General features: G+C 45.2%; 1 protein-coding gene across 3 annotated transcripts in view; it reads left to right on the forward strand.

Annotated features, from left to right (window-relative positions):
* LOC147120408 (myosin light chain kinase, smooth muscle-like) overlaps nt 1-18618 on the forward strand; it is a 604168-nt gene that overhangs the window by 231795 nt on the left and 353755 nt on the right. For all 3 annotated transcript variants that reach the window (XR_015078189.1, XM_085986292.1, XM_085986291.1), the window contains exons 6-8: nt 2677-2842; nt 15957-15978; nt 16125-17500. Coding sequence is in view for 2 of the 3 variants with exons in the window: in XM_085986292.1 (XP_085842418.1) it covers nt 2677-2842; nt 15957-15978; nt 16125-17500 (1564 nt within the window). In the remaining variant the exon portion in view is untranslated. The remainder of the gene's footprint in view (nt 1-2676; nt 2843-15956; nt 15979-16124; nt 17501-18618) is intronic.

Consider the following 18618-nt stretch of genomic DNA (forward strand, 5'->3'; position numbering starts at 1 on the left):
TCTTTGAACTTCTGCTACCAAGGCCTCGAGTGTAGCATCCGAAAACCTTTGTGATCTCTCTCTGGGTTGCTGAGCCATGTCGTCAGCCTGACTGACAATGAGGTGCTGCTGCAGCAAAGCACCTCCCCTTTAAGTAGTGCAGAGGGCTGAGGCCAAACATTACTGGCCATTAGACTGCGCCTGATATTGGTCCCCCCGTCGAGCGCTAAGCCAACCAGCAGTGCATTTAGCACTGAGATCAGCGCTGCAATCATTATAATGAGCAGGCAACATTAAATTTGCGTTTTGAATTTCAACGGGCGCAGGCAAATAGCGCTGGCCCTTGACACCGACCATTTCCGGGGCTTATCCTATTTCTAGCCCCCCTTGCTACTCTTATCAGGTCATAGAAGCCCTTCCTGCACTGGGCCAAGGTCCTGGGGGTGATGCTCCTGGAGCTGATAATCTCAGCCATCTCTCTCCAGGCCTGGTGTCCTCATGTTTATGGATCCTCCTCCCACTCGCTGGAAACAGAACTTTTCTCCCACCCTCAATTCTTCTATGAGAACTTCCAGGAAGGCTTCAGATAACTTTGGGGCTTACGTGCGGCTCATCATTCAGCAGTTACTTCCTCCATCAATCCAACAAAATAATCAGCCAAAAGAGAATGCAACCTCACTTTAAGAGGTGAATTCCGACTTTAAATAGGCCTTTGCAGGTGAGGAGGAAATTGTGCCCCTAAATTGGGTGGGTTTCCCGTTACATTAGCAAATCCAGTGGGAAACATGGCAGTCAAATTAAAATGAGGCCTGGGAGTTAAAATAGCCTGGGCCTCAAATTTTCTGTAGTGGGTGAGTTAGGCACTACCCTCGCTACCCACCTGCCCAAAACCCACCCAGAGATGAAATTGGGGCCAAGGACTTTTCCACCAAAATTGCCTGGAATTGTTTTTCATATTTATCACACATTATTAATTGAAATGAATGTTAATCCAACTTTTGCACGGAATCTGGAAACAGAAAATCGAACTCATTTTTTGTAATTAATTTGAAACCTTGGTTAATTCTGGTCAAATGCAGACTATCGTGAAGTTTACAAAGACATTTAAAGGAGAAGGAAAGTCTGAGAGGGGAGAGCACTTTCTGTTCAAGTAGTTTTTTGGAGAAAAACATATCTGCACATAAATGTTTAACTTTAAACACCAATCTTCTGAGCTGGACAAAGGCCAGGAAGGCACAAGGTTGAATGTCAGCAATGGCTCCATCAAAAACAACAGGACAGCAACTTTTAATTAACTCGAGCTGGATCAAGGCAACTCACACTATCGACTAGACACTCTGCACCCCTAGCCAATAGTATCCTATGATGCTGATGTCATTCTGAAATTGTGGATCCAGTTGTTTTCAAAGGAACTATTTTAGAACAAACAAGGACATTCACAGTAGATGGTGTCATGTAATGGCCTAGCAGGGACTTTGCATCCCTCTTTGTAACTCCGAAAGAGGGATGTTATTTTTTTCACTTTTTGAATCAAAAGCACTCCCCCGACGTGTCCTTTCCCATTTAACTAATTCAAATGCAATAGAGACTCAAGCTTGCTATCCAAGACTACCTTTCCTCTTCAGTCCTGCTATACAGAAATTCTAATCCAAGCAAAACATGCCTGTTTAAATGAGCAGTGTATCAGTATTCTGTTTCAGCTTGTTGATTTTAAATTGAATTGCCTGTGTTATATACTTCGAGTTGGAAGAAATGCATAATGTGTTTCTAGAAAATTTATAAATGAAACCAGAGTATAAAGTTGATTTAATCTTTAATTGTGTTTAATTGCTTTAAATATCTTCACAAAATCTCTTGCTTCCACATAGTTTATTCAGCTGGATAGATGGATGACCCCACAGCTATGCTCAGTTGACAGAAGGCACATTTTCCACAGAGGGAACTTCATTGTGCAAGTGTTTTCTCATCCCTAGGAAAGGTGCTTCATGAGCAACCTGACCAAGATATTTAGGATAGTGGACATTACTGGAATTAGTTCATGAGTGTGAAAGATCCAGAATTCATTTATGCAGCAAACATTAGTGAATAAAGAGGCTGTTCTCATAGATGAAAAAGTACCAGTAACACGCCAATGTAAAATAGGATGACACACAAATTTGTATTTATCAAGACATTAAACTTTAATGAATGTTCCTTGTAGAACAAGGCCTCTATTGGCAGGAATGAAAATCTTCTCTGCAGTTAGTTATAGATTATTCCCATGGTGTTACTGAAACTGTGTGCATTGTAATAATGATCATTTGAAATTAAGGAAGAGGACAGTAGAAATGATTATGTCCACAGAATAAATGACAGAATCCAGTGCAACACATTGCAGGCAACTCTGGATGCAGAGCAGGTGACCACAGAATTGTTGTGAAGCAAGTAAATTCACCACTTGACTATTAGTTATTTTTTATTGAGAAGCCTAACTGAAGAACAGGCCCGTAGTGTACAACACCACTGAGGCTGAGAATAGCAAGAATGAAAACTGGCTAAATCAAGAAGTATTGAAGTAATCCCAAGTTTGCACCGTAGGAGGGTAACAATGGGATTAAAACGCTATTTGCATAGATTTTTAAAAAGTACTTTTAGAAAGAAGAAATAATTGTTTGATTAATAAAAAAAATACACTTCCTATTCTATTCTTTCCCCTAGGGTGATGCAGAGTTGCAGCAAAGTGATCATTTCAATATGTTTGAGAAGTCTGGGATTCACTTTTTGGAAATCCGAGCTGCACGGGCAGAGGATGCCGGAAACTACGTGTGTTTAGTGATGAATAATTCTGGAAAAGCAGTGGCATCTGTAGAGCTCATATTTCAAAGTATGAACATTTTTGGAGCTATTTTTCAGAAAATTGTCTTTCCTGCTCTTCATGTTTTGACTTTGAAATCTCTCTATTTATCCATCTTGCACACATTGATGCTTTAATTGGGAAAAAAAAGACAACTTCATCCACCACTGTAAATTTTGAGATTACAGAGTGCAGTAATCAAACAATGATCAGAATAAAGTAGCTTCCATATGAATAAAGATAGAATTATTTCCTTTGACTTTTATATTTCTATCAGACTTATATCATTGTTGAATAACTTCATTTAGGCGTGAATTTTGAGCCCGATCTGTATCTGCATTCCACATCTGGAGCCAATACTGGGACTTATTTTCTTTCTTTTAATTCTGGAAACCCTAAGCTTCCTAATGCTTGATCCATATTGACATAAGCGTGGACCAAGTGAACATCAAGTTGAGATAAATATAGTTGTGCACTCTAATGCATCATACATGCCATAAAATAATCAGTTACAATGCTAACTCCTGGCTAGTGAAAATTAACAGAATTCAGCTCCTCAAGAAATGCTAGCTCCTCATTTTTGCAGCCTCACTACAGATTCCAAAACAGTAGATGCTTCTATCAGCAGAAAGCTGCCTATTACAGATTAAACAACAGCTTGAGACACAATAAAAAAAACCCTTGGGACAAAACAGATAACCCTTGTGTTCAATCTCCCTTTAATGGTTTCCAGATTATTTCTAAGAAAAGTTAAGTCTGTGCACTTTGAAGTGTTTGTTCATAGCACCCAATCCCAGTTGAGTAAGGATCAGCACAAGAATCTTCAACCAAATTCCTGATTTTTCCTGAGGCAGATATTCATAAAATTACAGAAAGTCAGCAAACCTCAAGCACATAAAATAAATGGATAGCAATTTTCAAGTGTGCACTAACATACAACCATGCTGTCTTGTATAACTTCTGCCCATTACATTAGGCATCTTAATCAATCTGAAATATCCAAGTCAACTTTAAGTTTGCTCCTAATTGTTAAGTCTGTGTGTTCTAGTTGTAATTACTAACACAGACTACAAGATTAAAGTTCAACAGGTCTTTACTGGTTGGAGGTCAGGACTATACTAAATACAATATTACTACACAGTGCTTATATACCGGTGGTCACCACCGGTATTACGTATACAGCAGCCAGAGAAAGTAGTACATCTCTTAAGGTGGAACAGGCTTAAGTTCTCTTAAGGTGGAACAGGTTACATACACCACAATCCTCCCTTTTTAGCTTAACAGTCATATCCCCATTTAACATAACATAATAACATATATAACTTCAGGTATAAACAGTTCAAAGGTTCAGTATCTCAGGAGGCCTTCTGATTCGGTTTGGATAACGCCTTTCAGTGGTCTCTGATTCCTGTTGCTGAGGTGACTCCTCTAGTTGGTCTCCCATGCATTGGGTGTTATCATCATCAGGTACATTCCCTGCCGAGGTAGATGCTTCAGGTTCATTAACGTCTTCCACAGTTGTCTCTGTCGCAACCATGGGTTCGACCCTTGCTCTCGATTCTACCAGTTGATCCGCATGACGCCTTATCACATTGTTACCAATATCTACTGTGTACATCAGAGGTCCTTGTCTGGCCCGAATTGTTCCGGACTGCCATTTTTCGTTTCCATAGCCCCTTGCCAACAGTGGTTGTCCTACGTCGAAACTTCGAGTGGTCTTGTTAATATGCCGGAACTGTTTGTTTTCCACTTCCCTCCGCACATTTGGTTTTAACAAGTCCAACCTGGACCGCAACCTCCTGTTATAAAACATCATGGCAGGACTTTGGTTAGTCACTGCATGAGCGGCGTTTCGATATGCCATTAGGAAATTGTCCACCTTGTGCTGTAGCGGAATCTGATCATCGTTCATGGCCTTTATTGCCTTTTTGAATGTTTGGACAAATCTCTCGGCCAACCCGTTTGTTGCCGGATGATATGGGGCAGAGGTATAATGTTTCACCCCATTCTTCTTTAAGAATTTTTGGAATTCTTCCGACACGAACTGTGGTCCGTTGTCCGAACAGATCTGTTCTGGCAATCCGTTCCTTGCGAATATTGTTCTTAACACCGCAATTGTCTTTTCTGAAGTAGTGGTATTCATCTTGATCACTTCTGGCCATTTGGAATGTGCGTCCACCGCAATTAGGAACATGGAGTCCATGAATGGACCAGCAAAGTCAATATGTACACGTTGCCATGGGGCTGAAGGCCATTCCCATGGGTGTAGTGGTGCGATCGGAGGTGCATTTTGCACTTTTTGGCACCCAGCGCAGCTTTTCATCAACTCTTCTATCTGTTGGTCAATACCCGGCCACCATACATAAGCCCTAGCAAGACTTTTCATCTTAACTCCCCCCAGATGACCTTCATGCAGTTCTTTTAGAACTCTTTCCCTTAACTTGGGAGGAATAATCACTCTTGTCCCGTACATCAAAGTACCATGGCAGACGGACAGCTGGTCTCGCCTTGCCGAGAATGCCGGTAACAGAGGATCACCACGTGTTGGCCATCCTTTCACTGTCACCTCGTAGACTCTGGACAGTGTCGGGTCGTTCCTGGTTTCTCTTTCAATACTTGCATTGGTGACTGGTAAACACTCGATGATGTTCGAATGAAATAACTCAACAGGGTCAACCTTCGTCGTTTCTTCTTCTTCAGGTAGTGGCAGGCGCGACAGCCCATCAGCATTGCCATGCTGCTTCGTACCTTTGAATTCTATTTGATATTGATGTGCCCCTAGGAAAAGGGACCATCTCTGGAGACGCTGTGCTGTCATCACTGAAACACCCTTCTTAGGGTTAAAAATGGATACCAACGGCTGATGGTCTGTCAGAAGTGTGAATTTTTGGCCCTGCAGGTAATGATTAAACTTCTTCACTCCCCATACAAGGCTGAGAGCCTCCCTATCGATCTGCGCATAGTTGCGCTCAGCGGAGGTCAATGATCTGGATGCAAACGCGACTGGCCTTTCCGTGCCATTTGGCAACTTGTGTGAGAGTACTGCCCCAATACCATATGGAGAAGCATCACAAGCCAACCGAATAGGCAGTGTCGGGTTGAAGTGAGCCAACACTTCCTCTGAGGTGATCAATTCTTTGCTTTTGCGAAATGCCTTCTTACAGTTTTCGCTCCATTCCCATGGTACCCCCTTCTGTAAAAGAGCGTTTAGCGGTTGCAGTACCGTGGATAGATTTGGTAGAAATTTATGGTAATAGTTAATCAATCCTAGAAACGACCTCAACTGAGAGACATTATCCGGAGCGGGAGCCTTTACAACTGCCTCTATCTTGTCAGGAGACTTATGAAGCCCCTCCCGGTCAATGACATGACCACAGTACGAGATCCGCATCTGGAAGAACTCACATTTCTGCCGATTAACTCTAAGTCCATACTCTTTCAGTCTGTTGAGCACCAGTTCCAAGTTTGCGAGGTGTTCTTCATCACCATCACCTGTAATCAGAATATCGTCCAGGTAACATTGTGTGCCTGGAATTCCCTGTAATACCTGCTCCATGGCCCTCTGCCAAATTGCTGGAGCCGATGCCACTCCAAAAACCAGCCTATTGTACCGGTACAAACCTCGATGCGTGTTGATCGTGAGGTATTGGCGTGACTCTTCTTCAACCTCCATCTGCAAGTACGCCTGCGCCAGGTCTATCTTGGTGAAGTGTTTCCCGCCAGACAACGAAGCAAAAATATCCTCAATCCGCGGAAGCGGATACTGCACCGTGTGAAGCACCGGATTAACGGTGATTTTGAAATCTCCACAGACGCGAACCTTCCCTGGTTCTCCTGGCTTGTTGCTCGAAGGACATTTCATAACGGGAACAATGGGCGTAGCCCACTCACTCCAATCTACCTTAGACAGTACACCTGAACGTTCTAGCGCTTCCAGTTCCGCTTCTACAGTAGGTCGTATTGCATAGGGTACCGGTCTGGCTTTAAAAAATTTTGGGTGTGCATGTTCATCAATCTTGATGTTTGCCGTAATTCCTCTCAGTGTTCCCAGTCCCTGCTGGAACACCTCCTTAGCATCATCCAATATTTTGGACACTCGTTTAGGTTTGACATCTGTTTCCCCGGAATCTACCGTTAGTGCCTTCAAGGAGTGCCAGTCCATATTCATTTTCCTAATCCACTCCCGTCCCAGTAGTGGTGGACCTCCTTCAGGTAGCACATATAAGTCCATTACTTGGCTTTCTTCACCCTTGTGGACCACTTTTACCTCTATCTTTCCGATGGGGTACACTCTTTGCCCCGTGTATGTTTTCAATATAATCTCCGTATCCCATAGGGGAATATGTTGGAATAATCTTTTGTAATCTTTCTTATTCATGACCATCAATGCCGATCCAGTGTCCAATTCCATCTTTACTTGGACTCCTGCTATCTGAAGGGTGACCCAAATTGTCTGGAGATCTGCATCCTTACCAACGTTGTGTACTCTTAAGCTACCCAGTTCATTACTGCTAGCGTCTGAATCTGACTTCTGTTCGGTCGAACTGTTCTTTGTCACCTTGTGTACCTTTATGTATTTTCCTTGTGGTGACTTTTTGTTGCTGGTCTTCTTTCCTGACCGGCATACTTTAGCTGTGTGGCCAAGCCTGCCACACATTCTGCATTCTTGGTTTTTAAACCAACACTGGTTCTGATCGTGCGTTGTCTTTCCACAACGATAACATTTTACAGTACTCAAACCCAATTTATTTGTACTGAGTTCCGGTGACTGTAGCTGCATTACTGCCATGCCTCTCGCTGCGGCTTCGTGTGCTGCTGCCATAGTGACCGCTTTCTCAAGCGTCAGCTCATTCTCCTCGAGCAGTCGCTTTTGTGTATCTTCTTTTAATAAACCACACACAAATTTATCTCGTAGCGCCTCTGTCAGTCTCGTTCCAAACTGACAGTACTTTGCTAGCTTACGCAATTCCATTAAATATTCAGCATTGCTTTCATCCTTCAGCTGCCTTCTGCTGTAAAATTTAAATCGTTCCGCTAGCATCAGCGGCGTGGGGTTTAGATGATTTTTCAGGACAGTAACAATCTCCTCGAACGTCTTATCCGCCGGTTCATCTGGTGATAAAAGGTGTTTCAATTGCCCGTATGTCTTCGCACCCATTAAGTTTAATAATGTTAGTGCTTTCTCTTCATCTGGGATTTTATTTGCTTTACAATAATTTTGTATGCGTTCTACATACATGGCCCAATCTTCGATGTCGCTATCAAAGGTATTAATGTTCCCATGTTTAGGCATCGTTGCAATTTAATTTATTTTTATTTTTATCCAAGATGGCGGCTTCCCGCTCTTGTCTTCGTCCTCCGCCTACAAAATGGTGGTTTTCCCGCGCTTGGCGGTCTTCACCCGTCCCCCGACGCTGTCTCCGCTTCACCGCAGCTCTCGCGCCTTCAGTTGCCCCAGACGCTGCGCCTTTTTAGCCCGAATGCGGCCCGGCCCTTATCACCAGCCGCGATCGATGTCCCCACGCTGCGCCTTTCGGCCCGAATGCGGCCCGGCCCTTATCTCCGGTCGCGGTCGATCTCACCGCCCTTATTCCTCCATCTTCCCTCCCCGTCTGTACAGCCAACGCGGCCGACTTTCTGGTCGCGTCGCTGCCCGGCTTACCCACCACCGAGGTAGAAAGAAGATAGCTGACAGCCGCTGATGGAGGCTTCGAGTTCAGGATGTCTTCTGCACTCTGGTTTCTCGATGTCTGCCGCGCGACGTGTCTTCCAGCAGGGTGATGAGGGTGGAAGCCTCTCTTCAACGTCCGTTCTGTGGACGAAGCCGCCGTGGATATAAACTGCCGCAGGGTAAGAATCGGACTCGTCGCCACTGTTAAGTCTGTGTGTTCTAGTTGTAATTACTAACACAGACTACAAGATTAAAGTTCAACAGGTCTTTACTGGTTGGAGGTCAGGACTATACTAAATACAATTTTACTACACAGTGCTTATATACCGGTGGTCACCACCGGTATTACGTATACAGCAGCCAGAGAAAGTAGTACATCTCTTAAGGTGGAACAGGCTTAAGTTCTCTTAAGGTGCTCCTAATCTTTGTAAATCCACTATGAGAGCTGCTAAGTACTGCTGAATAGCTGCTAGTGAAAGTAAGTACTAACAGCTATCTTCCTTTCCCTCCAGCAAACACTCTCTCTTGCAACTTCTAGGAGTCATCCTTTTCACCTTAATCCTTCCTGAGGTACAGTTGCAAGTTCTGCAAAAGAAAAAGCTCTTATTTTTAGCTCTGTTTTCTTCTCGCCTTTGTTGTGTCCGTCAGTAGTAAGACACAGACTGCAGGAGAACGGTACAACAGGTGTTTACTCAACGTGGCTCACTCTCGAACTGAACTGTACAGATTACTACTCAGTGCTATATACAGGTGTGGTCACTGCCGGTACTACAGTATACATGAGCTGTAAAAAGTAGTTCCCCCCTTAAAGGTATATACATTACAATTCCTCCCCTTTTAGATTAACAGTACCATAACACTCATTTAACAATTAAATATCAAACTAATTACAATTAACACTTTTAACATACAACGTTAGCTGAAAATAGTCCATTTATATATTCAGTCTTTGGGGAGTCTTTCTGATCCTTTCTGGATAGCGCCTTTCCCGAGTGTCTCGCTCTTGGTGCGGAGGCGATTCTGGCACCCTGTCGTCGGTTGGGTCATCAGCTTCCGATGCTACTGTTTCTGGGGTAGGTACGACCTGTACATCGGGTTCCTCACCAGGTACGTATGGGCGAGGCATGGGGTCGACTTGTTCCTGTGACTCTAGGATCTGGTCAGCATGGCGTCTCACGATGTTCTCCCCAACGTCCACTGTGTACATTAGTGGGTCCTGCCGTGTGCATATCGTTCCTGGCTGCCACTTTTCTGTTCGGTAGTCGCGGGCCAAGACTGGTTGCCCTACATTGAAGCTCCTTGTTGGCTTCTCATGGATGTGCTGGAATTGCTTACTCTCAACATCTCTTCGTACGTTTGGTCTGAGCAAATCCAGGCGAGATCTTAACCTTCGGTTAAAGAACATCATGGCCGGGGCCTGGTTGGTGACTGCATGTGTCGCATTCCGGTAGGCGAACAGGAAATTGTGCACCATATGCTGCAGCAGAATGTTGTCATTGTACATAGCCTTTATTGCCTTCTTAAAGGTTTGGACGAACCTCTCAGCCAATCCATTTGTGGCTGGATGATACGGGGCGGATGTGTAATGCCTTACTGCATTCTTCTGCATAAACCTCCGGAACTCTTCGGACAGAAACTGTGGTCCGTTATCGGAGCAAATCTGTTCTGGCAAGCCATTCCTGGCAAAAATGGTCCGTAGGACTGCAATAGTTTTCTCCGTGATGGTGGAGGACATTTTGATGACCTCAGGCCATTTCGAGTGCGCATCCACGGCTATTAAAAACATTGAGTCCATGAATGGACCAGCAAAATCAATATGCACCTGTTGCCATGGAGATGAGGGCCACTCCCATGGGTGTAGAGGGGCATGTGGTGGTGCATTTTGGACTTTCTGGCATCCTGAGCAGCTCTTGGTCAGGTCCTCGATTTGTTTATCGATTCCCGGTCACCACACATAAGCCCTTATATTCAATCTCATAGTGGTGCGCCCCTAGAAAGAGTGACCATCTTTGTAGTCGTTGCGCAGTCATCACCGGAACGCCCTTCTTCGGATTAAAAATGGAGACAAGAGGCTGGTGGTCAGTCAGCAAGGTGAATTTCTGCCCGTGCAGCTAGTGATTGAACTTTTTCACTCCCCACACTAGGCTGAGGGCCTCCCTGTCAATCTGGGCGTAGTTACGCTCGGCTGAGGTTAATGATCGTGACGCAAAGGCTATTGGCCTCTCTGAGCCATCCGAGAATTTGTGCAACAGCACCGCTCCAATGCCGTAGGGTGACACATCACACGCCAACCGAATTGGTAGTGCTGGGTTGAAATGGGCCAGTACCTCTTTCGATGTGATTAGTGTTTTGCTCTTCTGGAAAGCTCGTTTACATTCGTCACTCCACTTCCATGGCACCCCAGTTTGCAGTAGGGTGTTCAGTGGGTGTAGTATTGTAGACAAATTTGGCAAGAACTTATGGTAGTAGTTTACCAGCCCAAGGAACGACCTCAGTTGTGACACGTTTTACGGTGCTGGAGCCTTGACTACTGCCTCAATCTTTTCTAGGGACTTATGTAACCCCTCTTTATCGATAACGTGGCCACAATATGAGATCTGTTTTTTTTTAAATTCGCATTTGGGGCGGTTAGCTCAGAGCCCATATTCCTTCAATCTAGTGAGCACCTGCTCCAGGTTGGAGAGGTGATCACTGTCATTTTCGCCCGTGACCAGGATGTCGTCCAAATAACACTGGGTCCCTGGGATCCCTTGCAGGACTTGTTCCATTGCCCTTTGCCAAATAGCCAGAGCTGATGCTACCCCGAATACCAGCCGGTTGAATTGGTAGAGACCTTTATGGGTGTTGATTGTGAGGTATTTTTTTGATGCTTCTTCTATCTCCATTTGCAGATACGCCTGGGCCAGATCAATTTTAGTGAAGCGTTTCCCTCCAGATAGCGAGGCGAAAATATCTTCAATCCGCGGAAGTGTATTGTACGGTGTGAAGGACTGGGTTCACTGTTACCTTAAAGTCCCCACAGATGTGGACCTTCCTTGGTTCCCCAGGCGTGCTGCTCAATGACTTTTTCATCACAGGGACGATGGGTGTAGCCCACTTGCTCCAGTCTACTTTGGACAGTACTCCTGAACGTTCCAAACCTTCCAGCTCTGCTTTGACGGCTGGGCGGATTGCATAAGGTACCGGTCTGGCCTTAAAAAAATTTTGGCTTGCGTTTTCTTCGATTTTAATTGTTGCTGTCATGCCTTTTGGTGTTCCGAGTCCTTGCTGGAATACTTCTTGCGCGTCGGTTAGGACCTTTGACAGTCGCCCAGGTGTGACGTCGTCATCGTTTTTGGCAGCCACAGTCAGTGCTTGTATGGAATGCCAAACCAGCTGTATTTTCTGGATCCATTCACGTCCCAGTAATGGTGGTCCTCCATCTTGCAATATGTACAGGTCTAGTTTTGGTGTTTCCTTACCATTATATATAACGGTCACCCTTATTTTTCCTTTGGGGTAGACTTTTTGCCCCGTGTACGTCTTCAAAATAATTTTTGTGTCTCTCAAGGGTATGTGTGAGAATAGCCGCTCATAGTCCCGTCGGTTTATGACTGTTAGGGCTGATCCTGTGTCCTATTCCATTTTTACCTGGACTCCTGCTATCTTGAGAGTGACCCAAATGGTTCGGTGATCCTCCGTTTTGATCACATTATGTAGTTTCAGACAACTCAGCTCCCTGTTTTCAGAGTCGGTATCACTCTTTTGTTCATCTGAACTGTTCTCCGTCACCTTATGTACCTTCTTGTACTTTTCTTTTGGAGATTTCTTATTGCTGGTTTTCTTTCCCGACCTGCAGACTCGTGCTATGTGTCCTACTTTTCCACACTGTCTGCACACTTTGTCTTTGAACCAGCAATCATTGTGGTCATGTGTTGTTCTGCCGCAGCGATAGCACTTCTCTGTTCTGTATGACATTTCGTTTGTGCCATATTCTTGCGGTCTCTGTTGTATCTCTGCAGCGCCCCGTGCTGCTGCTTCATATGATACCGCAATGCTGAAAGCCTTGTCCAGCGTAAGGTCCTTTTCAGATAAAAGCTGTTTCTGGGTTCCTTCACTTTGAAGCCCACACACAAACTTGTCCCTTAAGGTATCTGCCAGTCCTGTTCCAAACTGGCAGTGTTTCGATAGTTTGCGCAGTTCTGTTAAATATTCAGCATTGCTTTCATCCTTATGCTGGTTCCGTTTGTGAAACTTGAATCTTTCTGCTATCAGCAGCGGTGTGGGGTTTAAATGTTCCTGTAGTATCATCACTATGTCTCCAAAACTCTTTTCCACTGGCTTCACTGGGGTTACTAGATTTCGTAATAAGCCATACATCTTTGCACCCATTAAATTTAACAATACCGGCGCTTTCTTGTCATCTGACACCTCATTTGCCTTGCAGTGTACCTCTATTCGTTCGACATATGTAGTCCAATCTTCGACTTCATTGTCAAATGCGGTGATACTGCCACTCTTTGGCATTTTGGGTGTGGTTTACAATGGCTTAAGATGGCGTCTCCCGCGCTTTCCTTCCTCCCCCGCTGCTGCCAACGCCGCTCTCGGCGGTCCTCGTGGCAATGGCGGCGCCCTGTAGGTTTCACGTGCTTCTCCTGCGCTGCTGCCAATGCCGCTCTCGGCGGTCCTCGTGGCAATGGCAGCGCCTCGCAGTTTTCTGCGCGTCTCTCTCCCTCTCCTCGACGCTGCTCGGCCCCTGAACATCGGCTGCGCCCTGTGCGCTCTGCCCTTGACCTCCAATCTACTGGTCTCCAGGAACGAATCCCTGGGAGGTGATGCAGAGTTGCAGGTAGGATCGAATTTGCCTCGTCACCAATGTTGTGTCCGTCAGTAGTAAGACACAGACTGCAGGAGAACGGTACAACAGGTGTTTACTCAACGTGGCTCACTCTGGAACTGAACTGTACAGATTACTACTCAGTGCTATATACAGGTGTGGTCACTGCCGGTACTACAGTATACATGAGCTGTAAAAAGTAGTTCCCCCCTTAAAGGTATATACATTACAGCCTTAATCCTGACAAAGAAACTTTCTCATTTCCCCATTCTATTCTAAGTCCATCTGCTCTCTGGACTGGTCTTGTCCATTGCTATTACTCCCATTCCACCATTACTTGTCCTTGGAAATGTCCTTGTTTTCATCCCATTCTGAAGAAAGGCGATCCTCTTTAACCTTATAGTTGCTACCGTATTGACCTTACGTTGGTACTTTCTAAAGTTATGGCACTCTTTCATTCTTTACAACTTTTGTGCTGCCCTGCAATCTGGGCTTGTGGCGTTTATCTTGGTTTCTCAATATATCTGAAAAAATTATAATGGAAATACCAGGCATGAATAGACAGTAAACCTAAGAACCTAAGGGGGAGTCCAAATCCAGTTCACAAAATTGTGACAATATTTCAGCTCTCCAAGTATAAACTTCAAGCTCAGGTTTATAGGATATACTTGCCTTGGAGACTTCTTCTCTCCTTAGGCAGTCCCTCGGAACCGAGGATGACTTGCTTCCACACTAAAAATGAGTTCTCAGGTGACTGATGAGTCCAATGCGGGGCCTACAGTCTCAGTCACAGGTGGAGCAGACGGTGGTTGAAGGGGTGGGTGGGTGGGGTGCTTGGGTTGACGTGCGCTCCTTGGAGGCAGTGCAATGAAGGTTCACTAGATTGATTCCTGGGATGAGAGGGCTGTCCTATGATGAGAGATTGTGTAGAATGGGCCTATACTCTCTGGAGTTTAGAGGAATGAGAGGTGATCTTATTGAAACATACAAGATTCTGAAGGGGATTGACTGGGTAGATGTTGAGAGGTTGTTTCTCCTGGCTGGAGTGTATAGAGCTAGGGGGCATAGTCTCAGGATAAGGGGTGGGCCATTTAAGACCGAGATGAGGAGGAATTTCTTCACTCAGAGGATTGTGAATCTTTGGAATTCTCTGCCCCAGAGGGCTGTGCATTCTGAGTCTTTGAGTATATTCAAGGCTGAGATAGATAGATTTTTGGACTCTAGGGGAATCGAGGGATATGGAGATCGGGCAGGAAAGTGGAGTTGAGGTCGAAGGTCAGCCATGATCTTATGGAATGGCGGAGCAGGCTCGAGGGGCAGTATGGCCTACTCCTGCTCTTATTTCTTATGTTCTTATGTTTCTTAGTCATGAAAGTCCAAAATACTCTCGGCTGAAAATTCAGTAGCCTTAGCGCCTCATTTGAGGCGCTAGAGGGCCTTGCGCCGGAGTTATGGCCAGTAGTGAAATTCCCTGGGGCCTTAAATCGGCGTTGCTCCGGTAGCGCTGCGCCGGCACCGATGACGTCATCGGTGTGCGCAGCGTCCTGGTTGCCGTGGTAACCCGCCCGAACTCCGAAATTGAGTTGCGGCCGCCTCGCCCGTGGCAGCCGCAACCAGCGTTTTGTCAGAGGTGCCTTACTGCAGTTAGCGCCGGCGCATTAAAGGCCCCGCGGCGGCCGGCCGCTTTCCCGCCGGCCGCCTGCCCGCAGCTCCCTCCCCGGACTTCTCTCTCCCCCCCCCCCCCCCCGGAACAGATGCAAGCCCGGCACTTGTCCGAGGTGCCGGGCTCATTTTTAAGCAGATTTGCGCGGGCCGCGGCCGGGTGCAGGCAGCTCCTCCTTAACGGAAGGAGGAGGCCTGCACTTCCCCAGCCTGCCGCACCGCATCGGGTGCCGCAGCGCCGGAATTGCGGTGTGAAACGGCAGTTAGCGCCCTTTTCCAGGCGCTAAGACCCTTCAGTAGCGCCGGCAGCCGTTTGGGCGCGGCGCCACTGAATTTTTGGCACGCGCAGGGGACTTAGCGCCGGCACTAATTTCCGGCGCTAAAGCCCTGGCTAAGCCAAAACCCAATTTCTAGGCCTCTGTCTCATAGTTGTGTAGACAGCTTCATGTGTAATCTAGCACAACACTGGTGGCTACACCTACTTGTAACAGGCACAGCTGCCGCCTTTAGTCTAAAATCAAAATTAGTCTCATTGAGATTTTGAATTTATTTATGTTCTTAACCCCAGCAGATGGTGTTAACAAGTATAGGAAAAATGTCCCCCAGAGTGAGGCTTTCCTAGGCAGATTTAGTAAAAGACCGCATTCATATGATTTTCCTCTAATAGGTCTGCCCACTTCACTTACAGTGTGCTCCACTTTACTTCTGAGCCTTTTCCTTTTGAATGCATCCTTCTGAGTAGCTCCCATTATAGTAAAAGAAAATGCACATAGCCAGATTGCCCACATTACAAGAGTTAGACAGAAAGCAAGAGCCTCCTGCCAGACATTGCTTCTAGATATTTGCATTGCTGGGAAAATATTTCTAAGCAAATTAGGTGAATCAGTTTTCTTTTTGAAAATCAGTATTTATATATAAATCTTACAGCGAAACAGGCATATACATTTGTTTCAAACAAAATGATGTTCAAGGGAATTTTCTTTTTTTCTTTTCAGGTATAGGCTCAACACCTGAAATGTAAGTATATGCTTAAAACAGTATTGTGAATTCAGTCACAAAAGAAGTGTTAAATATATGCTGTATCTATCATACTATTTGATACCATTCAAAGTTCATTAAAGAAGCAATCTGTTAATCTGTGGGGATTTTGTGTTCATTAATAGTGCATCAGTTCAGCAAAGAAGCAATGGAGCCAAAACTGTTGAACCTCTGGAAACTGAACGTACAACTACAAATGGCATCCAAATGGAAAAAGAAATTGCTAACACAGTCACCATTCAACCCAAGGAAAATTTGAAAGTGGTGAAACGCACTGTGGCAGCCTCTGAGATTGAAGGGAGAATGGAAAAAACAATAGAAGAAAACAAATCTCATCCAGAACCAAAGGCAGAAGAAAAAAAGGCCATGCTACAACAAAAAGCACTAAATACCATAACACTTCCGGAACCACAAGTAGAAATAAAGAAAACTCCCACCCAACAGAAATCCCAAATTACTACAGCATCCCCCACCCAACAGAAAGTCCAAACTACCATAACAGCCCCCACCCAACAGAAAGCCCAAACTACTACAGCAGCCCCCACCCAACAGAAAGCCCAAACTACCATAACAGCCCCCACCCAACAGAAAGTCCAAACTACCATAACAGCCCCCACCCAACAGAAAGTCCAAACTACCATAACAGCCCCCACCCAACAGAAATCCCAAATTACTACAACAGCCCCCACCCAACAGAAAGTCCAAACTACCATAACAGCCCCCACCCAACAGAAAGTCCAAACTACCATAACAGCCCCCACCCAACAGAAAGTCCAAACTACCATAACAGCCCCCACCCAACAGAAATCCCAAATTACTACAACAGCTCCCATCCAACAGAAATCCCAAACTACTACAGCATCCCCCACCCAACAGAAAGTCCAAACTACCATAACAGCCCCCACCCAACAGAAATCCCAAATTACTACAACAGCTCCCATCCAACAGAAATCCCAAACTACTACAGCATCCCCCACCCAACAGAAAGTCCAAACTACCATAACAGCCCCCACCCAACAGAAAGCCCAAACTACCATAATAGCCCCCACCCAACAGAAAGTCCAAACTACTACAGCATCCCCCACCCAACAGAAAGTCCAAACTACCATAACAGCCCCCACCCAACAGAAAGTCCAAACTACCATAACAGCCCCCACCCAACAGAAAGCCCAAAGTATTAGAACAAGCCAAACCCAACAGAAATCCAAGAGTACTATAATACTTCAGCCACACAAGATAGAGGAACAGCCAATCATTGAAGCAAAAGATGCCCCAGGAAGACAGATGGAAGAGCACAAGAAAGTTATCCCACAGTTGAACGTAGAGAGTTGCAGAACTATGCAGCATTCACAGACAGGGGCTGGCAAACCTTCATTGCAAGAGGAAAGCAGGCAGACCACAGAACAAAAATCAATGACTGGAGGATCACCCCCAGACTTCCTTATTTGTCCTCAAAGCCAGACAGCTCCAGAGGGTGAAGAGGTCAAGTTCAGATGTAAAAGTAAGTGAGCAAAGGAAAAATAGCTCATTTGTTTTCATGGCATAACTTGTTCCATGCCTTAGTCATCACAAATATACATATTTTAAATCATGTTATAGCTTTAATTTAGAAGCCCTCTTATTTTCAGTAATGTTTGTACTCCGAGCACAATTGCACCCTGTTTATAAAGTAAATCCCGCTGTACATTGTATGAGGTGTATGTATAAAACATATATATTGTATATAGGCCAGACCCTATCTGTAAGTATTAACTTCATAACAACTGCCATATAAATTCATTCACCTGTTGGTTGTTATTTAAATTAACAAGTGAAAAAGATAATTTCTGTGCTCTGTTTTTGCACATGGAAATATACTTGAAATTAGTATAGCTAGTGATGTTCTTACCCTATATTTTAATTTACAGAATCCATTTTGATAAAGACTACATAAAGCAGTTGTCCATAAACTTTGTTTCAGTTGTGGACACCTTCATGCATGCTTCAGTTGGTGACTCCACGATGTTGTATTTACAAAACCCCGATGAACATTATTCAACTGCTTGATTTTTGTTGAACTAAATATGTAGAAAGCAATGGAAATGTATTTATCACATCCAGCAGAATGGAATACGTTTACTAATAAAAATTAAAACTTAACTTCTATTGAAATTTTTTTTTAAGTCAGCATTCAATGTGGTTTAAATGGTCATCCCATATAATTCATATGGTGCATTTATTATTTGTATTAGAAGTCAAAGGCCTAGAAATTCAGTGAGCTGCGCCACCTGTTAGCACTTAAAGAGGGCACTTAGTGGGTTTTGCGCCACTGGCCACGCCTCCCGCTAAATTTAGCGGGACGCTAATGGCGGCGCTAGCCGTTAGCGCTGCGCCGCCACCGATGACATCATCGGTGTGCGCAGTGCACCGCTACCGCCCTGATCATGAAATTTGGTAGCACCCCCTGCTTTAACGCCGGTCGCAATTTGCGACCGGTTCAGGGGGGTCTACCTGCGGCAGTAGAGGCGCGGAGGTGCGGGGCGGCAATTTTTTTTGCTGGCCACCTGCCAGCACCTCTTCGCGCCGCCATCCCCGGCCTCCTGAGCCCCCCGCCCCCCCGCGTTGTGCCGGCTGTGTCCC

This window comes from Somniosus microcephalus, chromosome 4 (assembly GCF_052327205.1).
Source record: "Somniosus microcephalus isolate GS21.2 chromosome 4, FLI_Smic_1.0, whole genome shotgun sequence".
Taxonomy (NCBI): domain Eukaryota; kingdom Metazoa; phylum Chordata; class Chondrichthyes; order Squaliformes; family Somniosidae; genus Somniosus; species Somniosus microcephalus.